The sequence below is a fragment of the Anomalospiza imberbis genome, unplaced genomic scaffold (assembly GCF_031753505.1).
Source record: "Anomalospiza imberbis isolate Cuckoo-Finch-1a 21T00152 unplaced genomic scaffold, ASM3175350v1 scaffold_146, whole genome shotgun sequence".
NCBI lineage: Eukaryota > Metazoa > Chordata > Aves > Passeriformes > Viduidae > Anomalospiza > Anomalospiza imberbis.
Window position 1 is genome coordinate 1 of NW_027099781.1, and position 20,472 is coordinate 20,472.

The following is a 20,472-nucleotide window of genomic DNA, read 5'->3' on the forward strand; positions in this document are numbered from 1 at the left end:
GGGGGGGGTCTCAGTGGGATTTGGGGGAATTAGGGGATTTTGGGGGGGGTCTCAGTGGGATTTGGGGGTCCTGAGGGGTTCTGGGGGGTCTCAGTGGATTTGGGGGGTTTCCGGGGTCCCAGCGGGGGTTCGGGGGTGAGTCTCCAGTTTTGGGGTGAATCTCTCATTTTCCGGGGTCCCTTTCAGGGGCCTGATCTCGGAGCAGCCCGACGAGGGCCTTTTCTTCCTGGACACCGGGAGCGCCCCCAAAAGTGAGGATTTCAACCCCAAATTCCCTCCCTGCCCGAGGACCCCGCCTGGGCTTGGGGGGCTTCGGGGCTCATTTTGGGGGGATTGGGGGCTCATTTTTGGGGTATGTTTGGCTCATTTTTGGGGGGATTTGGGGTTAATTTTGGGGGGATTTTTGCCTCACTTTTGGGGGGATTTGGGGTTAATTTTGGGGGGATTTTTGCCTCATTTTTGGGGTATGTTCGGCTCATTTTTGGGGGATTTGGGGCTTATTTTGGGGTCTTGGGGGTCATTTTTGGAAGGATTTTGGGTTCATTTTGGGGGGATTAGGGGTTTATTTTGGGAGGGTCCGGGGGCTCATTTTTGGGGTATGTTTAGCTCATTTTTTGGGGGATTCGGGGCACGTTTTTGGGGGATTCCCCCCAGGGTTTTGGGGGTGCCCCTGACCCCCCGGACCCCTCCCCAGGCCGGCCCCTGAGGAAGAAGCCCCCCCAGAAGCCCCTGCACGTGGACCTGGTGCTGCAGCCCCTCTCCAAGGTGCCTCCCCCCAAAAAGTGAGTCTGGGGGTGCTGGGGGGGCTCCTCCACCCTAAAACCTGCATCTGGGCGGGGTTTTTGGGGTGGCTGCACCGCCAAAATTCCCCTCAGGGACCCCGAAATCCTCCTGGGACCCCCAATTTCCCCTCAGGGACCCCCAAAATTCCCCCGGGACCCCTGAAATTCCCCTCAATGACCCCCCAGTTCCTCCCTGGGACCCCAAAATCCCCTGGGATCCACAAAATTCCATCAGGGACCCCCAAAATCCTGTTAGGGACCCCCTAAATCCCCCCAAATCCCCTCAGGGACCCTCAAATTTTTCTCAGGGGTCCCCCAGTTCCCCACCAGGACCTCAGAATCCCCCTGGGATCCCCGAAATTCCATCAGGGACCCCCAAAATCCCCTCAGGGACCCTCCCCAAGTTTTGGGATCCCATTTTTGGGCTCCCGTTTTGGGGTCCTGTTTTTGGTGCTCATTTTTGGGAGGTTTGGGGTTCATTTTTGGTGTGATTTGGGTTCATTTTTGGGTGGATTTGGTGCTCATTTTTGGGTGGATTTGGGCTCATTTTTGGGTGGATTTGGTGCTCATTTTTGGGCGGATTTGGTGCTCATTTTTGGGCGGATTTGGTGCTCATTTTTGGGTGTTTGGTGCTCATTTTTGGGCGGATTTGGTGCTCATTTTTGGGGGTGTTTGGGGCTCATTTTTGGGATTCTGGGGCTCATTTTTGGGGGTGTTTGGTGCTCATTTTTGGGTGGATTTAGGGCTCATTTTGGGGTGTTTGGTGCTCATTTTTGGGCCGATTTGGGGCTCATTTTTGGGGGTGTTTCGTGCTCATTTTTGGGGTGTTCGGTGCTCATTTTTGGGTGTGTTGGTGCTCATTTTTGGGTGGATTTAGGGCTCATTTTGGGGTGTTTGGTGCTCATTTTTGGGTGGATTTGGGGCTCATTTTGGGGGTGTTTGGTGCTCATTTTTGGGTGGATTTGGGGTTCAATTTTGGGGTGTTTGGTGCTCATTTTTGGGTGGATTTGGGCTCATTTTTGGGTGGATTTGGTGCTCATTTTTGGGCGTGTTTGGTGCTCATTTTTGGGCAGATTTGGGACTCATTTTTGGGTGTTTGGTGCTCATTTTGGGGTGTTCGGTGCTCATTTTTGGGGGTGTTTGGGGCTCATTTTTGGGATTCTGGGCTCATTTCGGGGGTCCTGCAGCGTCTGTGCCCACCAGACCCCTCACGGGCGGCAGGAGCGGCGCCGCCGGCAGTTCTGGGAGAGGAAAGCCCAACTCGGGGAGTTCCGCGGGGGGAGCGGCGCCTGCGGGCCCGCCTGGCCCGGGGGGCTCCGGGACCCCCCCAAAAACCCCCCGAGCTCGGCCGCTCCGACCCCCACCGGGCCTTCTACGACATCTGGGGGGAGCACAGTGAGTCTGGGGGGTTTGGGGGGACCTGGTGAAATTTGGGGAGGTTTTGGGGGGGTCAGTTGCAATTTGGGGGGCTTGGTGAAATTTGGGGAGGTTTTGGGGGGTCAGTTACAATTTGGGGGGGGCTTGGTGAAATTTGGGGAGGTTTTGGGGGGGGTCAGTTACAATTTGGGGGGGTTTTGGGGGGGCTTGGTGAAATTTGGGGTGGTTTTGGGGGGTCAGTTACAATTTGGGGGGATTCGGGGGGCTTGGTGAAATTTGGGGAGGTTTTGGGGGGTCAGTTACAATTTGGGGGGGGCTTGGTGAAATTTGGGGAGGTTTTGGGGGGTCAGTTAGAATTTGGGGGATTTGGGGGGGGCTTGGTCAAATTTGGGGGGGCTCGTTACAACTTGGGGAGCTTTAGGGGGGCCTTGGTAAAATTTGGGGGGGCTTGTTACAATTTGGGGGGTTTGGGTGGGATTTTGGGGGCTTGTTACAATTTGGGCGGATTTTGGGGAGGTTTGGTAGGATTGGGGGGTTTCAGGGGGGCTTGTTACAATTTGGGGGGGCATTTCGGGGGATGGGTTTGGGGGGTGATTTTTGGGGGTCTCATTAAAATTTGGGGGATATGGGGTAGGAGAGTGGCGATTTTGGGGGGGCTTGTTAAAATCTGTGGGTTTTTGGGGTCCAGGGGGTGATTTTGGGGGGGGGACTTGTTAAAATTTGGGGGGGTTTCCAGGGTGGGGGAGGGTTCCAGGCACCTTTGGGGGTGGGGGGATTTTGGGGATCCCCTCCCTGAGGTCCCTGTGCCCCCCCCAGACCCCCTGGACGCCCCCCTGGCCGGGCAGGACCCCTGGTACCTGCAGCAGACCAAGAGGCTGAGGGTGCAGGTGGGACCCCAAAAAACACCCCAGAACCCCCCCTGGGACCCCCAAATCCCCCCCTGGGACCCCCAAAAGCACCCCACCCCCCCCGGGACCCCCAAAATCCCCCCGGGACCCCCAAAACCCTCCCTGGGACCCCCAAAAACACCCCAACCCCCCCCCGGGACCCCAACCCCCCCCTGGGACCCCAACCCCCCCCTGGGACCCCAAAATCCCCCTGGGACCCCCAAAACCCTCCCTGGGACCCCCAAAAACACCCCAACCCCCCCCCGGGACCCCCAAAATCCCACCCGGGATCCCCAAAACCCTCCCTGGGACCCCCAAAACCACCCCAACCCCCCCCCGGGACCCCCAAAATCCCCCTGGGACCCCCCAAAATCCCCCTGGGACCCCCAAAACCCTCCCTGGGACCCCCAAAACCACCCCAACCCCCCCTGGGACCCCCAAAACCCCCCCTAGGACCCCCAAAACCACCCCAACCCCCCCCCCGGGACCCCCAAAATCCCCCTGGGACCCCCAAAATCCCCCTGGGACCCCCTGAAACACCCTGGGACCCCCAAAATCCCCCTGGGACCCCCTGAAACACCCCTGGGACCCACAAAACCATTCCTGGGACCCCCAAAACACTTTAAAATGATCTTGGGACCCCCAAAACCACCCCTAGGACCCCCAAAATCCCCTTGGGACCCCCAAAAACACCCCAGGGACCCCCCAAAACAGCTCAGGGCCCCCCAAAACCCCCCAGGGACCCCCCACATTCCCTCTGATCCCCTCTTTGAGCCCCCCCAAGGCCGGGGGTCTCATTTTGGGGTGTCCCCCTCCCCCTTTCCCAGCGCCCCCCCCGGCTCCAGGCCAAGCCCTCGCCCCTCCCCCCCGTGGAGGTGATCGGCCAGGGGGGCTCCTACAACCCCCCCTTCCAGGACCACCAGGTTTGGGGGTTTTGGGGGGCCAGGAGGGGTTTTTGGGGGGGCAGTGAGGGATTTTGGGGAGGCAGGAGTGGTTTTAGGGGGGGCAATGAGGGATTTTGGGGGGTTTTTGGGGGGGCAGGAGGGGTTTTTGGGGGGCCAGGAGGGGTTTTAGGGGGGGGCAATGAGGGATTTTGGGGGGTTTTTGGGGGGCAGGAGGGGTTTTTGGGGGGGGCAATGAGGGATTTTGGGGGGCCAGAGGAGTCTCAGGGGATTTTAGGGGGGCTGTGAAGGATTTTGGGAGGTCAGGAGGGGTTTTTGGGGGGCCAGGAGAGGTTTTTTGGGGGGGCAATGAGGGATTTTGGGGGGCCAGGAGGGGTCTCAGGGGATTTTAGGGGGGCTGTGAAGGATTTTGGGGGGTCAGGAGGGGTTTTTGGGGGGCAGGAGGGGTTTTTGGGGGGGCAATGAGGGATTTTGGGGGGCCAGGAGGAGTCTCAGGGGATTTTAGGGGGGCTGTGAAGGATTTTGGGGGGTCAGGAGGGTTTTAGGGGGGGGCAATGGGAGATTTTAGGGGATTTTTGGGGGGCAGGAGAGGTTTTTGGGGGGGCAGGAGGATTTTGGGGAATTTTGGGGGGCCAGGAGGAGTTTTTGGGGGTCATGAGTTTTTTGGGGGGCTGTAAGGGGTTTTGGGGTGTTTCCAGGGTGGTTTTTGGGTAATTCTCATTGTGGTTTTTGGGGTAGTTTTTGGGTGGTTTTGGGGTAGTTTTTGGGTGGTTTTTGGGGTAGTTTTGGGCTGGTTTTGGTGTAGTTTTTGGGGTAGTTTTTGGGTGGTTTTGGGGTGGTTTTTGGGTGGTTTTGGGGTAGTTTTGTGGTGGTTTGGGGGTAGTTTTGGGGTGGTTTTGGGGTAGTTTTGGGGTAGTTTTGGGGTGGTTTTGGGGTAGTTTTGGGCTGTTTTGGGGTAGTTTTGGGGTAGTTTTTGGGTGGTTGTGGGGTAGTTTTTGGTGTGGTTTTTGGGTAGTTTTTGGGTGGTTTTGTGGGGTGGTTTTGTGGGGTGGTTTTTGGTATTTTTGGGGTGGTTTTGTGGTAGTTTTGGGGCGGTTTTGGGGGTGACCCTGCCTCCTTTGGCAGGATCTGCTGCTGCGGGCGCTGGAGGTGGAGACGAGGAGGAAGAGGGAGGAGGAGAAGGTGGAGAGGAGGCTGAAGGTCACCGAGGCGCCGCCCTCGCAGGTGGGGACAGGAGAGGGGGTCTGGGACCCCAAATGTGGGGTCTGGGCCCCGGAATTTGGGGTCTGGGTCAACAACTTGGGGTCTGAGTTCTGAAATCTGGGGTCTTGGTCCAGAATTTGGGATCTGGACCTGGAATTTGGGGTCTGGGTTCCCAAATGTGGGGGTCTGGATCCCAGAATTTGAGGTCTGTATCCCTGAATTTGGGGTCCGAGCCCCACAATTTGGGGTCTGGGCCCCACAATTTGGAGTCTGGGCCCCCCAATTTGGGGTCTGGGTCCCAGAATCTGGGGTTAGAGCCCAGAATTTGGGGTCTGGTTCCCAGAATTTGGGATCAGAGCCCAGAATTTGGGGTTTGAGCCCCAGAATTTGGGGCCAGGGTCCCAGAATTTGGGTCTAAGCCCCAGAATTTGGGGTCTGGGCCCCCCAGTTTGGGGTCAGATCCCAGCATTTGGGGTCTGGGCCCCCCAGTTTGGGGTCTGAGCTCTGGAGTTGGGGGGTCCCGCAGGAGGCTGTGCTGCGGGAGCAGCTGCAGGGGCTGCTGGAGGAGGAGGAGGAGGAGGAAGAGCAGCAGGAGGAGGAGCAGGAGCAGGAGCCGCCCCGAAAACGGGAACAGCCCGGGCGGAAACGGAAAAACAGCGGCGCAAGGAGAAGGAGCAGAGGGAGAAGGTGACGGGGCCGGAGCGGGGTCGGGATTGGGGTCGGGATTGAGGGAATTGGGGTCGGGATTGAGGGGATTGGGAGTGAAGGCACTGGGGTCAGGATTTGGGTCGGGATTGAAGAGATCGGGGTCGGGATTGGGGTTAGGATTGAGGGGATTGGGGTCAGGGCTGGATTTATGGGATCAGGGCTGGATTTATGGGATCAGGGCTGGATCTCTGGGATCAGTGATGGATTTTTGGGATCAGGGCTGGATCTGTGGGATCAGTGATGGATTTTTGGGATCAGGGCTGGATCTGTGGGATCAGTGATGGATTTTTGGGATCAAGGCTGGATCTCTGGGTCTGGGCTGGATCTGTGGGATCAGGGCTGGATCTGTGGGATCCCTGATGGATTTCTGGGATCAGGGCTGGATCTCCGGGATCCCTGATGGATTTCTGGGATCAGGCTGGATCTGTGGGATCCTTGACGGATTTTTGGGATCAGGGCTGCATCTCTGGGATCCGTGACGGATTTCTGGGATCAGGGCTGGATCTCCGGGATCCCTGATGGATTTCTGGGAGCAGGGCTGGATCTCCGGGATCCCTGATGGATTTTTGGGATCCGGGCTGGATCTCGGGATCCCTGATGGGTGTGCGGGGGTCTCTCCCCAGGCCGGTGCCCGTGCCCGTGCCCGCGTGGCCCTGCAGAGGCTGCAGGGGCTGTTCCGGCTGCGCTCGCTGCGCCGGGCGCTGCTGCTCAGGGACGCGGAGCTGCGGCGCCGGCGGCTGCTGCGGGACCGGCGCCGGCGGCTGCGGGAAACGGCCCCGAAGCGCCTGGGGCGGCTCCGGTGCGGAACACACCGGGGTTTGGGGCGGGGAAAATGGGGTTTGGGGTGGGAAAAATGGGGTTTGGGGCGGGAAAAATGGGGTTTGGGGCGGGAAAAATGGGGTTTGGGGCGGGAAAAATGGGGTTTGGGGGTGTGGGGAGGGAAAAGGGGGGAATTGGGGGGGGGAAATGGAGATTTGGGGTGGGAAAATGGGGGTTTTGGGAGTGTGGGGAGGGAAATGGGGAATTGGGGGGTTTGGGGAGGGAGAATGGGGATTTGGGGGTTTGGAGAGGGAAAAACAGGGGTTTGGTAGGGGGGGAAATGGGAATTTGGGGGGAAAATCGGGGTTTGGAGGGGATTTGGGTGGGGAAAAAGGGGATTTTTTTTTGGGGTGGGAAATAGGGGATTTGAGAGGAGGATGATGGCATTTGGGGAGGGAAAAAACGGGAATTTGGGGGGAAAAAGGGGGTTTGGGGAAGGGCAAATGGGGCTTGCAGTGGGGTTTTTGGGGCGGGGTTTTTGGGATGATCCCCCCAGTTTTTGAGGCCAAAGATCCCAATTTTGGGCCTCTGCAGGTACGAGGAGGCCGGGCCCGAGGTGCAGCTGAGCGAGGAGCTGCCAGAGTCCCTGCGGAGCCTCCGGGTGGGTTCCGGGGGGAGACCCCCGTGCCTGGGGGGTTCCTGGGGGTTTTGGGGTCGCAGCTGCCCGTGATGAGACCCATCCTTGCGCTGTGAGGATTCCCCACGTGGGGAATGTGAAGGGTTTGGGGGTCCCGGGGCTTTGTCGCGTGGACGAGGCCCCGGGGAGGCTGAGGCCGCTGAGACCCCAAAATGGGGGGTTTTTTTGGGGGGGAGGGGAGGGTAGGGAGGTTCCTGAGGTCCTAAAAAGCCAGAAATGCCTAAAAATGATCTTTGGGAACGTCCCAAATTTGCAGCCCGAGGGGAGTGTGCTCCGGGATCGCTTCAAGAGCCTCCAGAGGAGGAACATGATCGAGCCCCGCGAGAGGGCCAAGTGAGTGGGCAGATCTGGGGGAAAAACCCAAAATCTGGGGGAAAAGACCAAAATCTGGGGGGAAAACGCCAAAAATCAGCGGGAAAACCCCAAAATTCAGGGAGAAAAACCCCAAAATTCATGAGAGGAATCCCAAAATTCACAAGGAAGCAGCAAAATTCAGGAGGGAATACCAAAATTAATGAGAGAAACACCAAAATTCACAGGGGAAACCTCGAAATTCATGGGGAAAACCACAAAATTCATGGAGGAAACACCAAAATTCGTGAGGGAAACCCCAGAATTCATGGGGAAAATCCCTAAATTTACGGGAAAACACCAAAATCCAGGGAGGAAACATGGAAATTCAGGGGGAAACCCCAAAATTCACACGAAAACCACCAAAATTCAGGGAGAAAAACCCCAAAATTCACGAGAGGAATCCCAAAATTCATGAGAGGAATCCCAAATTTCATGAGAGGAATCCCAAAATTCATGAAAGGAATCCCAGAATTCAGGGGAAAGCCCCAAAATTCATGGGGGAAAAAACCCCAAAATTCAGGGGAAAACCCCAAAATCCAGGGGAAAACCCCAAAATCCAGGGGAAGCCCCAAAGCCTGGGCGGGGCCCCCCCTCCTGACCCAATTTCCCGGGATTTTCCCCCAGATTCCGGCGCCGTTACCGGGTGAAATACGTGGAGAAGAGATCCTTCCGGGAAGTGACGTGAGTTTGGGGGGTCCGGGGGTGGGGGGGGAACCCCAAAATTTGGGACCCCCCTGACCCCTCCCCCCTTTTCTGTTCCAGGCTTTGAGCGGGACCCCCCCCTCCCCCCCCAAAATAAATTCCTCGGAGCAGCTGCGGGTCCTGGGGGGTCTTTTTGGGAATGGGGGGGGGACAAACCCAGCGTGGGGGCAACTGAACCCCCCCAGGGGAAACTGAGGCCACCCGGGGGGGTCAGGGGGAAACCGAGCCCATTCTGGAGATTCTGAGCCCATTTTGGGGGGTTCTGAGCCATTTTGGGGGGTTCTGACCCCATTTTGGAGATTCTGAGCCCATTTTGGGGGGTTCTGAGCCCATTTTGGGGGTTCTGAGCCCACTTTGGGGGGTTCTGACCCCATTTTGGGGATCTGACCCCATTTTGGGGGTTCTGACCACATTTTGGGGGTGTGAGCCCATTCTGGGTGGGTCTGAGCCCATTTTGGGGGGGCTGGGACCATTTGGGGGGGATCTGAGCCCATTTTGGGGTTCTGAGCCCATTTTGGGGGGTTCTGAGCCCATTTTGGGGGGTTCTGAGCCCATTTTGGGGTTCTGAGCCCATTTTGGGGGGTTCTGAGCCCATTTTGGGGTTCTGAGCCCATTTTGGGGGGTTCTGACCCAATTTTGGGGGTCTGAGCCCATTTTGGGGAGGCTTACACCATTTTGGGGGGGTCTGAGCTCCTTTTGGTGGGGGGCTGACCCAATTTGGGGGGTCTGAGCTCATTTTGGGCAGGTCTGAGCCCATTTTGGGGGTTCTGAGTTCATTTTGGGGATTCTGACCCCATTTTGGGGGTCTGAGCCCATTTTGGGGGATCTGACCCCATTTTGGGGGGTTCTGAGCCCCATTTTGGGGGTCTGAGCCCATTTTGGGGGGTTCTGACCCCATTTTGGGGGGATCTGAGCTCCTTTTGGGGGGGTCTGACCCAATTTTGGGGGTCTGAGCTCATTTTGGGTGGGTCTGAGCCCATTTTGGGGTTTTGACCCCATTTTGGGGTTTTGACCCCATTTTGGGGGTTTTGAGCTCATTTTGGGGATTCTGACCCCATTTTGGAGGTTTTGACCCCATTTTGCGGGTTCTGAATTAATTTTGGGGTTTTGACCCCATTTTGGGGGGTTCTGACCCCATTTTTGGGGGTTCTGACCCCATTTTTTTCACTGAAACAAACACAAATCTCCCTTAAATAAAACAAGCAGCCCAAATAAATAAAACCCCTCACTTTTAATAAATACACCCCGAAATAAAAACTCTCCTGAAATAAATACAAAACTCACTAAAATAAATACAAACCCCCCCTTTTAAATAAATACACCCTGAAATAAATAAAAAGAAACAAAACCTTTCTGAATTAATTACAAATCTCACTAAAATAAATACAGATCTCACTAAAATAAATATAAGTCTCACTAAAATAAATATAAATCTCACTAAAATAAATACAAATCTCACTAAAATAAGTACGAACACCCCAAAATAAATACAAACTTTGTTAAAATAAATACAAATTTCACTAAAAGAAATACAAACACCCCAAAATAAACTCAGCTGCCACCCCCCCCCCCCCAAAAAATCATCCCAGTCCCATTTGCACCTGGGGGCGGCCAAAATTAAAAGCAGGGGAATAAAAGGAGGGGGGAAAACAGCAGCAACTTTTGGGGTGAAACCCTGAAATTGGGAGGTTTTGGGGGACAAACCCCGGGAATTCTGGGGTTCGGAGCCGGCGGAACGGCGCCTCTGGGGGGATCTGATGGTTTTAGGGATGAATTCCCAACGGATTTGGGGCTAAACCTCGGCGTTTTGGGTCCAGGCTCCTCCCCGGTGGTTTTTGGGTCCAAAGTCCCGAAATTTCGGGAGGAATTTTGGCGTTTTTGGGGCAGTTCTGCCTCCAAACCTCGGGAATTCGGGGGTGAAATCCTGGAAGTTTCGGGTCCTGACAGTTTTGGGGACAAACGCCAGCGGTTTGGGGGTGAAATCCCCACAGTTTGGGGTCTGAACCCCTTCAACTTGGGCTGAAATCCCAACAGTTTGGGGGTGATCCCCGCTCCTTTTCAGTCCAAACCTGGCGATTTTGGCTCCAATTCCCGGCGATTTTGCCTCCAAATCCCAACAATTTTGGCTCCAAATCCTGGCGATTTTGGCTCCAATTCCTGGCGATTTTGGCGGCTCCCAGCTCCGTCGATTTAGGGGTGAAATCCCAGCAGTTATGGCCCCAAACCCCGACAGTTTGGGGTGAAATCCCAAGGATTCTGCTCCGAACCCCGGCGATTCCAGGATGAAATCCCGATCTTTGGCTCCAGTCCCCGTTTTGGGGCCGAAATCCCGACCTTTGTGGCTCCAAACCCCAACGGCTTGAGGATGAAATCCCAGCAATCCTGGCTCCGCTCCCCACCAGTTTGGGACCAAAACCCTCCCAGTTCTGGCTCCAGTCCGGGGCTGAACTCTGACCCTGATGCCAATCCCAAACCTGTCCATCCCAATCCAATCCCAATCCCAGTCCCATCACACGCAGGCCGACGCGCTGGACTGCGTCCTGCCCAGCGCGGGCTCCAGTCCCGTTCCAAATCCCAATCCCATCCCAATCCTATCCCAGTCCAAACCCATTCTTGATCCAATCCCATCCCAGTCTTGATCCAATCCCAATCTCAAACCCAATCCCATCCCAATCTTGCTCCAATCCCAGTCCCATCCTAATCCAAACCCAGTCTTGATCCAATCCCATCCCAATCCAATCCCAATCCCACCCCATCACACGCAGGCTGACGCGCTGGACTGCGTCTCACCCAGCGCGGGCTCTGATCCCGTTCCAAATCCCATCCCAATCCCAATCCAATCCCAATCCCACCCCATCACACGTAGGCCGACTCGCTGGACTGCGTCCTGCCCAGCGCGGGCTCCCATCCCATTCCATCCCAATCCAATCCCAATCCAAACCCAGTCTTGATCCAATCCCATCCCAATCTTGATCCAGTCCCAATCCCAATCCCATCCCAATCTCGCTCCAATCCCAGTCCCATCACACGTAGGCCGACGCGCTGGACTGTGTCCCGCCCAGCGTGGGCTCCCGTCCCGTTCCAAATCCCATCCCAATCCCAATCCAATCCCAATCCCACCCCATCACACGTAGGCCGACTCGCTGGACTGCGTCCTGCCCAGCGCGGGCGCGGGCGCCGCCGGCTCCTTGCGCCGCGCCTCGCCCAGGCTCTTGCGGCGCGCGCGGGCCCCGCGCACGGCGGCGCGCACCTTGCGCCAGCCCAGGTGGTTGAGCTCGGCCAGGTTGAGCAGCACGCAGACGCCCGAGACGGCGAACATGAACACCAGGAAGACGCTCTTCTCGGTGGGCCGCGACACGTAGCACTCCACCTCCTTGACACACGGGTAGCGGTCGCACTCGAAGATGGCCGGCACGTTGAAGCCGTAGAGGAAGTACTGCCCGCCCAGGAAGCCGATCTCCAGCGCGTTCCTGAACACCACCTGGGCACAGAGGGACAGGTGAGGGCTTGGGGGATGTCCTGGAGCCCTCCTGAACACCACCTGGGCGTGAGAGGCACAGGTGAGGGCTAGGGGGACACCCTGGAATCCCCCTGAACACCACCTGGGCACCAAGGGACAGGTGAGGGCTTGGGGGATGTCCTGGAGCCCTCCTGAACACCACCTGGGCACAGAGGGACAGGTGAGGGGTTAGGGGCAGGTCTGAGCTCTCCAGTGCGTTCCTGAACACCACCTGGGCACAGAGGGACAGGTGAGGGCTAGGGGGATGTCCTGGAGCCCTCCTGAACACCACCTGGGCACAGAGGGACAGGTGAGGGGTTAGGGGATGTCCTGGGATCCCCCTGAACACCACCTGAGCAGGAAGGGACAGGTGAGGGCTTGGGGGATGCCCTGGGATCCCCCTGACCTCCACCTGGGCACAGAGGGACAGGTGAGCTGGGCTGGAACCCTCCAGCGCGTTCCTGAACAACACCTGGGCACAGAGGGACAGGTGAGGGCTTGGGGGATGTCCTGGAGCCCTCCTGAACACCACCTGGGCAGGAGAGGCACAGGTGAGGGGTTAGGGGCAGGTCTGAGCTCTGCAGGGCGTTCCTGAACACCACCTGGGCACAGAGGGAAAGTTGAGGGCTTGGGGGACGTCCTGGAGCCCTCCTGAACACCACCTGGGTGTGAGAGGGACAGGTGAGTAAGGTTGGGGGATGCTCTGGGATCCCCCTGAACACCACCTGAGCAGGAAGGGACAGGTGAGGGGTTAGGGGCAGGTCTGAGCTTTGCAGGGCGTTCCTGAACACCACCTGGGTGTGAGAGGGACAGGTGAGGGCTTGGGGGATGTCCTGGAATCCCCCTGAACACCACCTGGGCAGGAAGGGACAGGTGAGGGGTTAGGGGATGTCCTGGGATCCCCCTGACCTCCACCTGGGCACAGAGGGACAGGTGAGCTGGGCTGGAACCCTCCGGCGCGTTCCTGACCTCCACCTGGGCACGTTTCCCCCGCGGGCACCCACCTGGATGACGTAGAACCTGGAGATGCCCTCCTGCCGTTTCACCTTGGCGCTGCGGGGCGGCCGCGCCGCCGCCTCGGGCTCCTCCTTGGCCGCCTCCGCGGCCGCGGCCAGCGCCGCCGCGCCGTTGGCCTTGGGCCGGCGGGGCTCGAGCAGCGGGGCCAGGAAGGAGCAGCGGCGCTCGCGCTGCTTGGCCGCCTGGTGCACGGAGTAGGTGATGAAGCAGAGGCTGGGCGTGCACACCAGGATGATCTGGAAGACCCAGTAGCGGATGTGCGAGATGGGGAAGGCCTTGTCGTAGCACGCCTGGTTGCAGCCCGGCTGCAGCGTGTTGCACATGAACATGGTCTGCTCGTCCTCGTAGACCGTCTCGCCCACGATGGCCACGATGAGGATGCGGAAGATGACCACCACGGTCAGCAGGATCCTGGGGAGTGGCCACAGCGGTCAGCAGGGTCAGGGAAATGGACACAGGGACAGGGAATGGCCACCACGGTCAGCAGGGTCAGGGAATGGCCACCATGGTCAGCAGGATCCTGGGGAGTGGCCACAGCAGTCAGCAGGGACAGGGAATGACCACCATGGCCAGCAGGGACAGGGAATGACCACCACGGTCAGCAGGATCCTGGGGAGTGGCCACAGCGGTCAGCAGGGTCAGGGAAATGGACACAGGGACAGGGAATGGCCACCACGGTCAGCAGGGTCAGGGAATGGCCACCATGGTCAGCAGGATCCTGGGGAGTGGCCACCATGGCCAGCAGGGACAGGGAATGGCCACCACGGTCAGCAGGGTCAGGGAATGGCCACCATGGTCAGCAGGATCCTGGGGAGTGGCCACCATGGCCAGCAGGGTCAGGAAAATGGACACAGGGACAGGGAATGACCACCACGGTCAGCAGGGTCAGGGAATGACCACCACGGTCAGGGAATGACCACCACGGTCAGCAGGATCCTGGGGAGTGGCCACCATGGCCAGCAGGGACAGGGAATGGCCACCATGGCCAGCAGGATCCTGGGGAGTGGCCACCATGGCCAGCAGGGACAGGGAATGGCCACCATGGCCAGCAGGGACAGGGAATGGCCACCACAGTCAGCAGGATCCTGGGGAGTGGCCACCATGGCCAGCAGGGACAGGGAATGGCCACCGTGGTCAGCAGGGTCAGGAAAATGGACATAGGGACAAGGGAATGACCACCATGGCCAGCAGGGACAGGGAATGGCCACCGTGGTCAGCAGGGACAGGGAATGGCCACCATGGCCAGCAGGGTCAGGGAATGGCCACCATGGCCAGCAGGATCCTGAGAGTGGACACAGGTGGGGTGGGGTGGGGTGGGGAGGGGTCTGCACTGGGGGTGACACCTGGGGCTGGGGGTCCCACCTGGCCCTGGACCCCCCGGGCCTGGCTCACCTGGCCCTACCTGGCCGCGTGTCCCCTGCCGGGCACGTGGTTCCCCTGGTGGCTCCTCTCGTGGCTCACCCGGTGGCTCACCTGGTGGCTCACCTGGCCACTATGTGGCTCCCCTGGTGGCTCACCTGGCCACCACGTGGCTCCCCGGGTGGCTCCCTTGGTGGCTCCCCGGGTGGCTCCCCGGGTGGCTCACCTGGCCACCACGTGGCTCCCCGGGTGGCTCCCTGGGTGGCTCACCTGGCCACCACGTGGCTCCCCGGGTGGCTCCCTTGGTGGCTCCCCGGGTGGCTCACCTGGCCACCACGTGGCTCCCCGGGTGGCTCCCTTGGTGGCTCCCCTGGTGGCTCCCCGGGTGGCTCGCCTGGCCACCACGTGGCTCCGCTGGCCACGTGCTGCCCGCAGGGACCGTGGGCGGCCCTGAGCCACCGGCGCCACCCGGGGTCGCCTGGGGCCACCCGGGTCACACCTGTCCCCCCCCCCGGCCCCACCTGGCTTTGTCCCCGGTGCCCTGCGGGGGTGGGGACAGCTCTGGGGACACGTGGGGACCTTCTCCTCCCTCCCCCCCCGCGGGAGGGGCCCCCGGGCTGTCCCAGTGCCATCGGTGTCACCGGTGTCACCAGTGCCACCATTGTCACCAGTGTCACCATTGTCACCAGTGTCACCGGTGCCACCAGTGCCACCAGTGCCACCGGTGTCACCGGTGCCACCATTGTCACCAGTGTCACCATTGTCACCAGTGTCACCGGTGCCACCAGTGCCATCAGTGAGACCAGTGCCACCGGTGTCATCAGTGTCACCGGTGCCATCAGTGCCACCAGTGCCACCGGTGCCGCCAGTGTCACCAGTGTCACCGGTGTCACCAGTGCCACCAGTGTCACCGGTGTCACCTGCTGCCCGAGGGGAGGTGACAGCGGGGAGGGGACAGCGGCGGCAGGGGGGGCGGCGGGGGAGGTCTGGGGGTCCCGGGGGCGCGGGGGATGGGAGGGGATTTTGGGGTCCGAGGGGGGATTTGGGGGTCCCGGGGTGGCTGGAGGGGATTTTGGGGTCCATGGGGGGATTTGGGATTTCCGGGTGGATTTGGGGTCCCGGGGATGGATTCGGGAGGATCCGAGGGGATTTGGGATCCCAGGGGGGATCCGGGGTGGGATTCGGGGTCCCCGGGTGCATTCCGGGTGGGATTTGGGGTCCCCGGGAGGGATTTTGGATTTCAGGGTGGATTTGGGGTCCCGGGGATGGATTCGGGGGTCCCGGGGGGGATTTGGGATCCCAGGGGGGATCCGGGGGTCCCGGGGTGGGATTTGGGATCCCAGGGAGGATTCGGGGTGAGATTTTTGGGGTCCCGGGATGGATTCGGGGTGGGATTTTGGGGTCCCGGGTGGGATTCGGGGTCCCGGGGTGGGATTTGGGTGGGATTCGGGGTCCCGGGTGGGTTCGGGATAGGATTTTTGGGGTCCCGGGGTGGGATTTCGGGGCGCCCGGGCGGGTTCCGGGGGGCTCGGGGGTCGCTGACCTGCCGATCATGGTGGAGTGCTGCTGCACCGCCGCCTCCAGCAGCCGCTCCAGGATGGTCCATTCGCCCATGGCTCCGGCCCGGGGGGCGCCGGGAGCCCCCCGAGCCCGCCCGGGACCCCCCGGGACCCCCCGGCTCAGCAGCGGCGCCCCCCGCGCCCCCCCCGCCCCCCGGGATCGGGCGGATCCAGCGGATCCCCGGGATCCATCCGAGCCCCGAGCGCTGGGGGAGGGGAGGGGGCGGGACTGGGAGGGACTGGGAGCGCTGGGGGGGGAACTGGGCGGGACTGGGAGCGCTGGGGGGGGGACTGGGCGGGACTGGGAGCGCTGGGGGGGGGAACTGGGCGGGACTGGGAGCGCTGGGGGGGGAACTGGGCGGGACTGGGAGCGCTGGGGGGGGGAACTGGGCGGGACTGGGAGCGCTGGGGGGGGGAACTGGGCGGGACTGGGAGCGCTGGGGGGGCTGGGGGCGGGACTGGGGGGTGATACTGGTTATACTGGGAGTTATACTGGTTATACTGGGGGTGATACTGGTTATACTGGGGGCGGGACTGGGGGGGTTATACTGGTTATACTGGGGGTGGGATTGGGGGGGATATACTGGTTATACTGGGGGAGGGACTGGGGGGATATACTGGTTATACTTGGGGAGGGACTGGGGGGTTATACTGGTTATACTTGGGGAGGGACTGGGGGGTTATACTGGTTATACTGGGGAGGGACTGGGAGTTATACTGGTTATACTAGGGGAGGGACTGGGGGTGATACTGGTTATACTGGGGGAGGGACTGGTTACACTGGGGTTACACTGGGGGCACAACCTCCAGTAAAACCAGTTCGGGTGCACTGGCATAACCAGTGTACCCCAGTATAACCAGTGCACCCCAGTATAACCAGTGTACCCCAGTATAACCAGTGCACCCCAGTACAACCAGTCCATCCCCAGTATAAGCAGTCCATCCCCCTGGCATTTCTGTACTGGTTTTACTGGTCCTACTGGTGTTGCCGGCCCCATTCCCCTCCTCCTGGGGTCTCTATACTGGTTTCACTGGTCCCAGTGGTGGTCCCGTACTGGTTTCACTGGTGGTCCCGTACTGGTTTCACTGGTCCCAGTGCTGGTCCCGTACTGGTTTCACTGGTGGTCCCGTACTGGTCCCAGTGGTGGCCCCGTACTGGTTTCACTGGTCCCAGTGGTGGTCCCGTACTGGTTTCACTGGTGGTCCCGTACTGGTTTCACTGGTGGCCCCGTACTGGTTTCACTGGTCCCAGTGGTGGTCCCGTACTGGTTTCACTGGTCCCAGTGGTGGTCCCGTACTGGTTTCACTGGTCCAAGTGGTAGTCCCGTACTGGTTTCACTGGTCCCAGTGGTGGTCCCGTACTGGTTTCACTGGTCCCAGTGCTGGCCCCGCCCTGGCCCCGCCCTCCCGCGCATGCGCAGTTGCCGCCATGGCGCCGCTCCCAGTCCATGTCCTTTACTGGTACCGGGGGGCCCAAACTGGGGGGGCCCCAATTCCGGGGGGTCCCTGAGCCCCGGGGGGACCCCAGTTCTGGGAGGGGGTCCCCAATCCCGAGGGAGGGTCCCCAATTCTGGGTTTGTCCCCAGTTCCGGGGGAGATCCCCAATTCTGGGGGGGGGGGGTCCCAAATTCCGGGGGGATCCCCAATTCTGGGGGGGGGGGGGGGGTCCCCAATTCTGGGCGGGGGGGGTGTCTCAAATTTTGGGTGAGGGTCCCCAATTCCGGGGGCGTCCCTAATTCTGGGAGGGGAGGTCCCCAATTGCGGAGGGGGGGTCCCCGGTTCTGGGGAGGGGGTGTCCCCAATTCCGGGGGGGGGGTCCCCAAATTTAGGGGGGGGGTCCCCAATTTTGGGGGGGGGGTCCCTCTTTCACCCCTCCCCCTCACCGCCCATCCCCCAGCGGAGCCTGAGGCTACAAACCCAAGGTGAGCCCCTCCCCCTCCCCTTTTCTGACCTCCCCCCCCCCAAAATCCGGGGGTGGGGGTGGGGGGGGACCCCAAAACCCTGCGGGGGTGGGGGGGGGAGCCCCCACGCCCACCAGTGACCCCCCCCAAATCCCAGTTTGAGAAGCTGAAGCAGGAACTGGAGTGGCGCTTCCCGGGAGCCCTGCACGTGGTGGGTCCGGGGCAGGGGGGCACCCCAAATTTTGGGGGGGGTCGGGGCTGATTTGGGGAGGGGGCGCGGGGGTTCGGGGGGGGGAGGGGTGCGGGATCTGGGGGAGCCACGGGGTGAATTTGGAGGATTTGGGGTGAATCCCCAGGATTTTGGGGGGGTATTGGCATTTTGGGGTGAATCCCCAGGATTTTGGGGGGGGTGTTGGGATTTTGGGGTGAATCCACAGGATTTTGGGGGGATCTCCGGGTTTTGGGGTGGGGGGTCTCGGGATTTTTGGGGTGGGATCCACAGGATTTGGGGTGAATTCGGAGGATTTGGGGTGAATTCGCAGGATTTTGGGGTGAACCCACAGGATTTTGGGGTGGGATCTACAGGATTTTGGGGTGAATCCGCAGGATTTTGGGGAGGGATCTGCAGGATTTTGGGGTGAACCCACAGGATTTTGGGGTGGGATCTACAGGATTTTGGGGTGAACCCACAGGATTTTGGGGAGGGATCTGCAGATTTTGGGGTGAACCCACAGGATTTTGGGGTGGGATCTACAGGATTTTGGGGTGAATCCGCAGGATTTTGGGGAGGGATCTGCAGGATTTTGGGGTAAATCCACAGGATTTTGGGGTGGGATCTACAGGATTTGGGGTGAATTCGGAGGATTTGGGGTGAATCCACAGGATTTTGGGGTGGGATCTACAGGATTTTGGGGTGAATTCACAGAATTTTTAGGTGGAACTTCAGGGTTTGGGGGGGCTTCACAGGATTTTGGGGGGGGTGTTGGGATTTTGGGGTGAACCCACAGGATTTTGAGGTGGGGCCTGCAGGATTTTGGGGTGAACCCACAGGATTTTGGGGTGGGGCCTGCAGGATTCTGGGGTGAATCCACAGGATTTTTGTGGGGGGGTGTGGAACAAAACCCCCACATGACTTCGGGGTGGGACCCAGAGGATTTCGGCGGGGGCGGGGGGGATCCCCGGCGGGGTGAGTTTTGGGGTGGGGGTCCCCCCAGGATTTTGGGGGTCGCTCAGCTGCCCCCCACCCCCCCCCAGAGCGGCCAGGGCACCCCGGAGGTGACGGGATGGTTTGAGGTGACCGTGGGGGGACACCTGGTCCACTCCAAAAAGGTGGGTGCCCCTGCCCCACCCCCGCTTTGGGGTGTCCCCCCTGCCCCACCCCCACTTTGGGGTGTCCCCCCCTGCCCCACCCCCGCTTTGGGGTGTCCCCCCCCGATCCCCGTCCCCATTTTGGGGTGTCCCCCCCCTCCCCGCCAGAACGGCGATGGCTTCGTGGACAGCGACCCCAAACTGCGCAGGATCGTGGCCGCCATCGAGTCCTGCCTGGCCTAGGCCCCGCTAGGGGGCGGCTGTCGCGACACGTCGCGATATAGCGCCGGACACTGGCGGACGTCGCGATACACCGGGAGGTATCGACGGGTATCGCGACGCGTCGGCAGATAGCGACGGGTATCGCGATACAGCGGGGAATATCAGGAGGTATCGCGATATACGGGGAGATATCGCCGGGTATCGCGATACACGGGGAGATATCGCCGGGTATCGCGATACACGGGGAGATATCGCCGGGTATCGCGATACACGGGGAGATATCGCCGGGTATCTGACGCTATCGGGACATGTCGCGACAGCGCTGACCCCCCCAGCCCCCCCGCCCCCCCCCGCGCTCCATGACGGGAATCGCCGAAACGCCGCCGGCACCGGGCGCCGCCCTGACACCGCGCGGGAGGGGCACGGGGGCTGGGGGGGCCAGAGCCCCCCCAAAATCCCGAAATTTCACCCCAAATCCCTCAAATCCCGCCCTGAACCCCCAGAGCCCCCCCAAAATCCCAAAATTTCACCCCAAATCCCGCCCTGAACCCCCAGAGCCCACCCAAAATCCCAACATTTCACCCCAAATCCCTTAAATCCTGCCCTGAACCCCCAGAGCCCACCCAAAATCCTGAAATTTCACCCCAAACCCCTCAAATCTTGCCCTGAACCCCCAGAGCCCACCCAAAATCCCAACATTTCACCCCAAATCCTTCAAATCCCGCCCCGAACCCCCAGAGCCCACCCAAAATCCCATTTCACCCCAAATCCCTTAAATCCTGCCCTGAACCCCCAGAGCCCACCCAAAATCCCGAAATTTCACCCCAAATCCCTCAAATCCCACCCTGAACCCCCAGAGCACCCCCAAAACCCCCAGAGCCCCCCCCAAATCCCAAAATTTCACCCCAAATCCTTTCATTCCACCCAAAACCCCTCAAATCTCACCCAAAACTCTCAAATTTCACCCCAAATCCCTCGAATTCCGCCCAAGACCCCTCAGACCCCCACCCTAAGCATTCCAATATTTCATTCCGCCCCAAATCCTTCACGTCCCACCCCAGGACGCCCCGAACCCCACCCCAAAACCTTTTATTCCCCTTTTACCCCCCAAATCCTTCCCCTCGCTGCCTTCGCCGCCGCCGTTTTGGGCCAAAATCGGCTTTTTTTTGGCATTTTCCTCCCGCGGGACGCTCCCTGGCTGGCTGGAAAATGGGGAAAAACTCTTTTATTCACTGA

At 60.1% G+C, this 20,472-nt stretch overlaps 3 protein-coding genes across 3 annotated transcripts; 2 read left to right on the forward strand and 1 right to left on the reverse strand.

Moving 5' to 3' along the window:
• Positions 1 to 147: 147 nt before the first annotated feature.
• On the forward strand, positions 148 to 8,354 carry NOP53 (NOP53 ribosome biogenesis factor; the record flags this gene model as incomplete). Its single annotated transcript, XM_068178037.1, is given in 13 exon segments — positions 148 to 251; positions 695 to 782; positions 1,970 to 2,046; positions 2,049 to 2,177; positions 2,976 to 3,046; positions 3,874 to 3,969; positions 5,074 to 5,172; positions 5,678 to 5,792; positions 5,795 to 5,838; positions 6,483 to 6,658; positions 7,213 to 7,279; positions 7,572 to 7,648; positions 8,294 to 8,354. Coding segments are annotated over 13 exon segments (1,204 nt in total), but the record flags the coding sequence as incomplete, so codon positions are not given.
• Positions 8,355 to 11,495: 3,141 nt separating this feature from the next.
• On the reverse strand, positions 11,496 to 15,941 carry LOC137466201 (gap junction delta-2 protein-like). Its single transcript, XM_068178049.1, has 3 exons — positions 15,790 to 15,941; positions 12,875 to 13,298; positions 11,496 to 11,852 (listed from the first exon to the last, which is right to left on the reverse strand). Exons 1-3 carry the CDS (start codon positions 15,858 to 15,860, stop codon positions 11,496 to 11,498), a joined length of 852 nt encoding a protein of 283 aa, XP_068034150.1. The 5' UTR covers positions 15,861 to 15,941.
• A 1,243-nt stretch (positions 15,942 to 17,184) lies between these two features.
• On the forward strand, positions 17,185 to 19,423 carry SELENOW (selenoprotein W). The gene is made up of 6 exons (XM_068178023.1): positions 17,185 to 17,266; positions 17,703 to 17,727; positions 17,864 to 17,917; positions 18,961 to 19,035; positions 19,183 to 19,316; positions 19,405 to 19,423. Exons 1-5 carry the CDS (start codon positions 17,235 to 17,237, stop codon positions 19,255 to 19,257), a joined length of 261 nt encoding a protein of 86 aa, XP_068034124.1. The 5' UTR covers positions 17,185 to 17,234; the 3' UTR covers positions 19,258 to 19,316; positions 19,405 to 19,423.
• Positions 19,424 to 20,472: the final 1,049 nt, after the last annotated feature.